General features: G+C 36.3%; 1 protein-coding gene and 1 long non-coding RNA gene across 2 annotated transcripts; both read right to left on the reverse strand.

Moving 5' to 3' along the window:
* Positions 1 to 1,058: 1,058 nt before the first annotated feature.
* LOC127881148 (uncharacterized) lies at positions 1,059 to 4,595 on the reverse strand. The gene is made up of 5 exons (XM_052428831.1): positions 4,081 to 4,595; positions 3,800 to 3,913; positions 3,382 to 3,507; positions 2,559 to 2,736; positions 1,059 to 1,339 (listed from the first exon to the last, which is right to left on the reverse strand). The coding sequence occupies exons 1-5, from the start codon at positions 4,576 to 4,578 to the stop codon at positions 1,224 to 1,226; spliced, it is 1,032 nt and encodes a 343-aa protein (XP_052284791.1). The 5' UTR covers positions 4,579 to 4,595; the 3' UTR covers positions 1,059 to 1,223.
* A 19-nt stretch (positions 4,596 to 4,614) lies between these two features.
* On the reverse strand, positions 4,615 to 6,653 carry LOC127881152 (uncharacterized). The gene is made up of 5 exons (XR_008049932.1): positions 6,405 to 6,653; positions 5,823 to 5,915; positions 5,291 to 5,383; positions 5,054 to 5,134; positions 4,615 to 4,874 (listed from the first exon to the last, which is right to left on the reverse strand). It is a non-coding gene; the product is annotated as an uncharacterized LOC127881152 (long non-coding RNA).
* Positions 6,654 to 9,978: the final 3,325 nt, after the last annotated feature.

A 9,978-nucleotide genomic window follows, 5' to 3' on the forward strand; every position in this document is an offset into this window, starting at 1 on the left:
ACTCAAAATGTGCAGTTCCTCGAGATACACATGCATGCCAAGAATCAAATTGCTATCTGAAGCGACATAGAAGTTATGAGCATTTTTGGAAACCTAAACGCGAAACCTAAACGCATAGTGTGACGGCAAGACAGACAGACGATCGGTCCAATCACTATATGCCCTCCTTCGGGGGCATAAAAACAACTGTTTAATCAATTGTTTTTCACAATCAAATTACATGTACTGAAGTAATTATGTTTATTATTATAAGTTAATTATTTAAGTGATTAATTAAGTTTACATGTATTAAGGTCAAATTTTCAAAGCCCTTCTCGAAAATGTGTGGCAAACGTACGTTTAGTTTACGTTTAATGTATGTTTAACGTGGCGTTATTGGCACTGCGTTTTTGTGCGTTTTTTTCTTAACAAGTGTTTTTTTTTTGTCAACAAAAAAATACACTGTCTGTATTTTTGTGCATTAATGTTCGCTTTATATGCGTTTTATGTGCGTTAAATATTACCTTTATTTACAAAGACACTTTTATGTGCGTTAAATGTGCGCTTTTACAGAAGTGTATTTATGTATGTTAAATGTGCGCTTTTTTGTTATGCTTAAAGTGTGCAAAATGTGCGTTAAATGTGCACTTTTTCAGAAGTGTATTTATGTATGTTAAATGTTCGCTTTTTCGTTATGTTTTAAGTGCGCAAAATGTACGTTAAGTGTGCGCTTTTACAGAAGTGCATTTATGTATATTAAATGTTCGCTTTTTCGTTATGTTTAAAGTGCGCAAAATGTGCGTTTTGCTGGGGAAAAAACGCACATTTTGCGCACTTTAAACATTACGAAAAAGCGAACATTTAATATACATAAATACACTTCTGTTAAAGCGCACACTTAACGTACATTTTGCGCACTTTAAACATAACGAAAAAGCGAACATTTAACATACATAAATACACTTCTGAAATGTGTTGTTGGAAGGGAAGAAAAATAAGCAAAATAGAAAAATCATATAATAAAACTGAGTAATTTTATTCAAACAAACAAGAGGAAAAGTATTAATATTAATCAACATTCATACACATATACATAAATAAATATACGCAAACAAAAGAGAAGAAAGTATTAATATAAATCAACATTCATACACTCGTACATAAATAAATATACATAAATATGTCTATACACACAAACACACATATATATATATATATACATATATACATGTGACTGTCTTTTATCAACATTTAAACACCGTCTGAGTTCCCTTATAGGCTCCCGAAAGTCTGTGGAGGGCTGACCTAAATTTCTTTTCTACTTCTGGGATAGAGGTTCCATATTTCTGGCTGACTTGTTCTGAAAATATTTAAAATAATATTTTTTAGGTTCATGTTTAAATTTTTTATAAATTTTGTACACAAACTATATATAAATGTAAAACTAGAGCTTTGTCACAGACATGACGAATACCCCCACATGCCGCTTTGCCAAATAATATTTTGCAAGTTGTCTTCACAAAATGAGAAAAGCTTATCCTTGTAAATTTCATGTTGACAGATCAAACCAAACTCAAGTTATTGAGCAGAAACCATGATAGCCCACTGACAATCTGACAAGCTTATTCTAGTAGTATACCCCCCTCAACTTGCATGTGTGGGGTATAATCAATAACTTTGCATAGCACCTTACATATAGTAGTAATACACTGCAACTCCAATATATCACGGTCCGTTATATCGCGTTGTCCAATATATCGCGAATCGGCTATGGCTCCCAAAAATCTGACGAGCATAATCCTTAAATAAAATGTTTTTATCTGAGAATTTGATGCATTAAAATCCGTTTCAAGCAAGTATTTTCCCTTTTTTCACCAACTTCAATCCAACAGTCATAATCCAGTTTTGACCAGATTGTTTGCTTACATTGTACATCACATTAACACCTGTGTACTGCGATAAACAAAAGACCCATTTGTCAAACATGGCAGGTCATTTCGGGTGTTACAATTCTCTATTGAATTTGTTTTGAACTGCCGAAACGCACCAGTGCACACATGAAGGTGTACACAATTATAACAGTAAATGTCACAAGTCAATACTGACCTATCTCAACAATCTGTGTGCGTTAGATACAGTATACAATATAGATCAGTTAGTCACAATGCTCTACTATTAAACCCCATGCTGTGCATGCTTTTCATGAGAAATGAATGACGTCATTTTGTACATGGGTCTAATTTGTGCATGCTTTCTTGAACAATAAAACTCGGCAATGTTTTTCGGATTAAAAATTTAATTATACGCATTTGAAAATACTCACATGGAATAATGTTTTGTGTTATACCAATTAATGACATATGGATATAACACAAACTTGAATAAGGTTGGTAAATAGCGTGTTTTGAGATTGCATAATGATGCTAATGTATACATATACATGCATACATAAACTGACAATTTATATCGCGCGCCGGATATATCACGGTCGCGATATTTGGACCCCTTCAACCGCGATATATTGGAGTTGCAGTGTACAATGTAGTTATTAAAAGATGGAGAATAAACTATTATTTTACCAATAATGATAGCAGTGTCTTCATGTGGTAGCCCAGGTCTTGGCGCCCCATGTCTGCAAGTGAAGGCCCCCTTCATAGAACAAGAGACGAGCTGTTGAGGTGAAAAGATGGCCCGCATGGCTCTCTGAAGGGCTTTTGCTTCCCTTGGTTCATGTTGGATGGCTGCCTTAATCTTCTCCTGAAATATACATTTGTTTTGTAATTTTAACACATGTTTGGAATTTATTATGAATGTTTTTAGCTATCTTGAGCATATTTTTCTTGGATACTTTGATTGATTCCAAAATGGTTTTGGTCTGTCCAGAAACATGACCGACGGTGGGGGGGGGGGGCTTTTTCTTTATATTCTCTATATTTAAAAAAAAATTGTAAACACTCTTAGTCACAATTTGCCCAATCTTCATGAAATTTGATCAGATCATTTGTTTCCTGTATATATTTGTTTAGTTTGAAAATGGTTTTGGTCCGAAGTAATCATTACAAAAAACATGGCCGCCAGTTGGTGGGGAAGTTCTCTATAAGTGTAGAGTGAAAACATGTCAACACTCGAGGAAAAGATATTTTACTGCCAAATGTTTTTTATATTTGGTCAAACATTTGTTGAATATGAAAATTGCTCTTGTACTTGGAAAAACATGGCCACTGAGAGGAGCCAGTTGTCATTTTTCCCTTTATTTATCCAGTAAAAGGCTTTTAAACACTAACAAAAAATTGTGTTGTATAAAAAAAAACACTGCTGACAGGAGGGAGGGGTTATTTCAATACAGGCCTTTTTAAGAAAGAGTATTCTGGTTTAATTCCATTGCATGCAAAGGAAACTCACCTCTGTTGAAAGGTTGCCATCTTGAATGGCCTGAAGGTGTTGTCGTACTGGGATTGGTCTGGTCGGGGTCTGGACCCTTGGGGCTGTGCTTTGCGACCTCTCAACCAGTCTCTCAAGTGACTTCACCTGCAATATAATGAAACACTTAATTGGTCATAGATACTTTAATTCAAATTGATATAATACATGACCAGCTTTTATAAAACTTTCTATAAGATAAAAGGTTGACGATTCCATTATTTCCCTATCATACTTCCTTACCCAGGTGTGCGAGTTCCAATGACGGCAATTATGCACAGAAAGTTTAATCAAATTATTGGTACAACCATTTAAACTTTTGAGAAAGCCTGATAGTATATGGTAAGACTAAAGTCTCATTAACATTTTTCTCATAAACAAATAATGATTGAACCAATACCTGTAATTGAAGTTCTTGCACAGTGACCTGAAGGGAGTCAACCTTTCTACAACAAGAACATGGGTGAGACACTCCTTGCTCAGGATTCCCATTACTGGCCTCGATGTCTTCATACTGCAACAGAACAATCCACCATGAAATTTAAACCTTCCTAATATTATTGTTTTTCTGAATAAAAGTAGTAGTAAAAGCAGTAATCTGTCAATTTAATTCTCTAATATTCATTATTATTATTTGGTACTTCTTTTTATTTTACGATTTTATCAAAACTGATGATTTACCCCAACTTGCTCCTCCATCTCATTTAGCATGTCTAAAGCGAAGTGAACTGGCACAGCAAGGGGAGGCAGAGGACCTTCATAGTTGTAGCTCTCAGTCTGTAAAGGGGAGCTGCTGGTGTTTCGCGTCACCATCATTACCGGAGACTGTGGTGGGGCATCGTTGTAGGTTGGCATTAGAGGCTGAGGTCGGGCAACGTTGTAGGTTGGCATTACAGGCTGTGGTGGGGCACCGTTGTATGTTGGAATGACAGGCTGTGGTGGGGCAGTGTTGTTGGTTGGCATTACAGGCTGAGGTGGGGCAACGTTGAAGGTTGGCATTACAGGCTGTGGTGGGGCACCCTTGTAGGTTGGCATTACAGGCTGAGGTGGGGCATCGTTGACGGTTGGCATAACAGGCTGAGGTGGGGCAACGTTGAAGGTTGGCATTACAGGCTGTGGTGGGGCACCCTTGTTGGTTGGCATTACAGGCTGAGGTGGGGCATCGTTGACGGTTGGCATTACAGGCTGAGGTGGGGCAACGTTGTAGGTTGGCATTACAGGCTGAGGTGGGGCATCGTTGACGGTTGGCATTACAGGCTGAGGTGGGGCATCGTTGACGGTTGGCATTACAGGCTGAGGTGGGGCAACGTTGACGGTTGGCATTACAGGCTGTGGTGGGGCACCGTTGTAGGTATGCGTTACCGAAGACTGTGGTGTAACCATTGTTACTGGAGGCTGGATTGGGGCATCATTGTTGGCTGGAGTTGAAACTGTTGCAGACCTCCTTTTATGAAGTATTTGCCTGGCCTGCTCATCTGAAAGAGGAACATGTGATAAACAGACTTGTAGTTGTATCCATAACAATATCCATCTTAAAGTTTATAGAAAAATGTAATGAATAGCAACTAAACATAGAGAAAAAAAAACACTTTTTTAAGGTCTTGTATATTCAGTTAAAAAAGCAGATGTCTTCTAAAATTGTACACTCTCCTACCTAACCAGGTGTCCTTTTCTGGTTGTGAAGGTTCTCCGGATTTGTTCCTCTTTTTGCCCTTGTTGGCAGCTACTGCAGCAGCTACAACAGAATTTGCAACATTAATGAGGAAAGAATTTTTATCATAATAATAACAATAAAATAAAGAAAAATGCAATTAAATGAGTTTACTTCTGAGAATGAATAAAAACGAATCGATTACTAAGCACTGAGATGTAGTCTAAAACAACAATTTACCCTCAGCAGATTTATGTCGTTTTTTTGTCTCTCTGGTGGGCTTTGATGTGTTTGTGATGGTTGAGTCATCGGAGGCTGAAAGGCTGGACGCTCCTTTAAATGTACAATATGAATCAAAATACTTTAAACATCAAAAATTAAAATTTTACAAAGTTATAAAAAATGTAACAATTGCATTGTTCAGAGATAATTCTTTTTCACACTCCATTTTTAAGTTATTATAAGTTAGGCAGTGGCTAGTCGTACGGCCCCGTTCATAAAGCCTTTCCTATGGAGATTGTCTAGCTAGCCGTACGGCTTATAAATTATAGAATTTTAATTCAGTGCTTTTAATCAGTAATAAGTTTGTTTACGCTCATTAAGTAAAAAAAATCTTCATCTTTTACGGCTTTCTTTCACGTAATATGGTTGCTTATTTGATTTATTAATTAGTCGACGTTCCTAAGAAAGGTGTGAAAAACTGTTATAATGAGTTGCGGCATCGATATTGTGAAATTCAGATGACAGCAGCCAAGTTATTATAAGAACAAACCTTCAGCAGCTCTCTGCGATTTCTTCGTCCCTCTGGTGGATTCCGTTGTGTTGTTGGTGGTTGACTAATCAGAGGCTGGTGGGCTGGACACTCCTATGAAAACATGAATAAAAATAAATGGGAATCATTGCACTACTAAAACGACAAAATCCATCTGGCAAATAAAGCAAATATGTTTATTTGTCAATATATAGCTCAACCTTCAATACTGACATGTCAAATTTGTACAAAAAAATATAATGACAAGTTACGACATCTAACATAAAAATGTGCATCATCAATAGCTCGACCAAATGATTAGTTATCGACTAATATATATATATATATATATATATAGGAGTACATCAATAGCTTACGAAATAAAAGATGTGGTGTAATGGATAGGGTGTCCGCCAAGAGACTGGAAGGTCATGGGTTCGATCCCCACCGTGGGAGCGTTCTTTTGATCTCTCCCAAAGACACCAAGTACTGGTTCTAGGCCCAGGAAACGGACTCGAAAGCGTTTATATAAGCCTTAGGCTTTCGATGCAATCGAGCTAAAATAAATAGGTTTAAACTAACCTAAATAAAAGACACACTCACTTGCCAAGTCCACTTTAAAACCATTGTTCAGGATCTTGTTCAGTGTGCTCCTGTCACCTAAATAGAAGAAAAAATCTGTATATTTTTTGGCTAGTTATGGTGAGTTTTTAATAACAAAGATTAAGAAAATATCATATACATATGAGAGTGGAGTAGCTAAAGAGACTTCAGCGTACAGTTTATATAGTATTGACATACATGTAAAGTCGCGCCTGTCAAAAAACATAAAAAGCGACATTTTAAGTTATGGTAGCCAGAACTAAGAGTAGAGACGCTTATGCTAAAAGCACTTAATGTTGGCTTAATTTACGCTAAAAAAATTCGAAGCAGAACAATACAGCCTGAACATTTCTATTTCGCGAATATAGCAGAAAATATAATAGTGTAGAACAAGATAAAGGTAAACAAATTGCATGCATTGCTATACAGTAGTGTAGTCAAATTCTGAATAGAAAAGTGAATGTGGAAAAATATACAGATACTTGCCACCAATCTCGTAAATTTTGGCCTTGTAGCGCTTGCCTTGGAAGTTGGCTTCTACATCATCACCAACTGCATACTGATTAAGTTCCTTCCGTGGGGCAAGAATCGCGGATAATGCGACAACCGAAAATGTGGAATCTTCCCAAAATAGTATAGCAAACATGACTCGCGGTTTGTTTGTAAACAATGATCCATCTTAGCTCTAAAAATGGCGTTTTATCAAAATTTGCGTGCGATTTTCCGGAAAAGTTATCGTCCAATGAAAATACTCAGATGTTATCGTAGGTGATCGTTTATCCAATAGAAAAGCCGAACGTTCCAACGCCAGTGCCCGACCAGAACCCTATTATGATTTTATTTGTGTTATTATATATAAAATTATGGTCATCCAATATAATTCAATTAAAAGAAAAATGGGATTTAATTACAATAATATATTTTAAACTGAAAAATGAAAATATCCCGCATCAGAAAACGTGCGCCTGTTGTTCGGGAAAAATTGTAACCAATAGGATTACTCGGATTTTTCCGTTTAACAATTGACTCGCTCGGCAAACAATCAATGATTTCCGTATTCAAATCATAAACTTGTATATAGTTGTATTTGATTCGGTATGCTTTGTAATAAATTTAATGTTTGCACGGACTGGAATTGAAGACTTAATAAAAATGTATTTTCACGTGGGTTCGCGGTCATTTCGTTAAATTTCAGTTAAAGTTATATGGACATTTTTCACAGTTGAATTTAGCTAAAAAGAGTTAGTTAAAATGTGGTTTCTTACCAATTATTTGCAACTCAACTTGTTACTAGTTGATCATAAAAATATATATTATATTCGATATTTTAAATGACTCACCTAGTCCTCTAAGCCAAAAATGATCAGCAAAACAAAATAGTGTCTTTGTGTCGTATGAACGATTCTGCACTAAAACTTTATTTAGATTCACAACGTAAATCGAATAATTTCTGTCGTCAGTTATAACAACGAAAGTACGGTTGATATTCAAATGTATTATTTTTCACTTTCCGGGATATTGTTTTAATATGTTGATGCTGCATTAACAAATAAAGTGTAAATGAAATGAAAACACCAAAAATATACCGTTGCAATAGACACCTATAAACTGTTTGTTGCCCATAACATCACTTTAAATATCCATTTATTTTCGGTCATTGCTTAACCACATCTTCTAGCCACTTTAAAATATTTACATTCATTTTTGTTATGGTCATTTCAAACTTGTTGTTAAGAGTAGAATGTATTATTTTTATTTCAAGTGGAAAAAAAACACACATTTTTTTTTAAATTAACGACCAAACGTGAATGTCGCTAATGAATACACGTTCTATGTTTTGTATGCGTTTTTTTATAAACATTCACTACATTCAGTTTTAGTAAGTCTGTCTTACAGTTGGCTTCAGTCGAACGGTCGTTTCGCATTCTTATGATGTATTGGCATCACAAGAAAATCAAGGACACAAGACACTGTCAATGTTCTTCTCAAAATGTGAAAAGGGTACAGAAAAGACAAATTATTCTAGAATCTTAAAAACCAAAGTCATACTTGGTGCACAATGATAGAAGCAATCCAAACGATTCGGGTTTTGTGAGTTAGATTCAACCAGACCACTTAACCTGGTTTATGAAAATGTTTCTAAAGTTATTCAAACCCTGCTGATGAATATGTAGGGAGGTTGTCAGCATTTAGCACTAGTGTTCCACTCAAATGGTAGGTTAATTTATACAGGATTTATTTGAATTTGTATGGAAGGAGGCTTGAAGCTTATAGATACAATCTGGAATATGTTCCTTGAACCAACAAGTACTAAGCAAGCATTAAGTTTCTTGCTCATCAAAATACGGCTGCCCAATGACAGGAACACCTCCAATAACAAGTATGATGCACTAACATTTCTGCCATTGGTGTTTGTAAGTCAGCATGCTGGGAAATTTGTCGTCTGCTAAAATGCTGTCTGCTAAATTTCTAAAATTAGCATTTTGTTTGATTTTTTTTCAAAGAATACTATCCGAATAGCAAACAGTTTGGATCCTGATGAGACGCCACGTTTTGTGGCGTCTCATCTGGATCCAAACTGTTTGCAAAGGCCTTCAAAATCAGGTTCCAGCGCTCAAAGGGTTAAAAGCCAGCTTGCATTAGGTCAAATAACTGGCTCCATATACCCATAAAACAATAATGTGGTTACCTGTATATAAACAAAATGATTATGAAAAATTATACCTTGGGCACTTGATGTTTGCTTTGTTTCTTTGTCAACTGAAGGTGGATCAACAGAATCTGAAATCCATGGATACAATTTGGTGTTTAATCACTGTCGCTTTTGTGAAAATAGACAAATGCCAAGTTTACAAAGACGTTAACCAAATGCTTAAGTTCTCAAGAATATGCATTTTGAAAAAAACATATGATGGCAAATACATAAATAAGTAAGTGTGTGAAGTTTCATCACTGTAGGTTTTGTAGAAATAGACTAATAGCCAACTTGCCAAAAAAGGTTAAGCATTTTGTGACGGACAGCATGCCGGAATGGGATAAAGGGCCGTTTCCATTGTTATTTTTAACCAGGTTTTCCGAAGGAAAAAACTGGTTATTAGATTGGCGAATGCGGGCGGGCTGGCTGGCTGGCGGGCTGGCTGGCGGGCTGGCGGAATAAGCTTGTCCGGGCCATAACTATGTCGTTCATTGTCAGATTTTAAAATCATTTGGCACATTTGTTCACCATCATTGGACGGTGTGTCGCGCGAAATAATTACGTCGATATCTCCAAGGTCAAGGTCACACTTTGAGTTCAAAGGTCAAAAATGGCCATAAATGAGCTTGTCCGGGCCATAACTATGTCGTTCATCGTCAGATTTTAAAATCATTTGGCACATTTGTTCACCATCATTGGACGGTGTGTCGCGCGAAATAATTACGTCGATATCTCCAAGGTCAAGGTCACACTTTGAGTTCAAAGGTCAAAAATGGCCATAAATGAGCTTGTCCTGGCCATAACTATGTCATTCATTGTGAGATTTTAAAATCATATGGCACATTTGTTCACCATCATGGGACGGTGTGTCCCACGAAA

The sequence above is a fragment of the Dreissena polymorpha genome, chromosome 5, assembly GCF_020536995.1.
Source record: "Dreissena polymorpha isolate Duluth1 chromosome 5, UMN_Dpol_1.0, whole genome shotgun sequence".
NCBI classification, from domain to species: domain Eukaryota; kingdom Metazoa; phylum Mollusca; class Bivalvia; order Myida; family Dreissenidae; genus Dreissena; species Dreissena polymorpha.

Bases quoted from the DNA above. Each gene is read 5' to 3' on its own strand.
- LOC127881148 (XM_052428831.1), bottom strand. From the start codon at position 4,578: ATGCCAACCGTCAACGATGCCCCACCTCAGCCTGTAATGCCAACCAAC. The intron at 3,914-4,080 runs GTAAATCATCAG...GTTCTGTTGCAG, and splicing joins AGATGGAGGAGCAAGTTGGG to TATGAAGACATCGAGGCCAG. The intron at 3,508-3,799 runs GTATTGGTTCAA...ATTATATTGCAG, and splicing joins TGCAAGAACTTCAATTACAG to GTGAAGTCACTTGAGAGACT.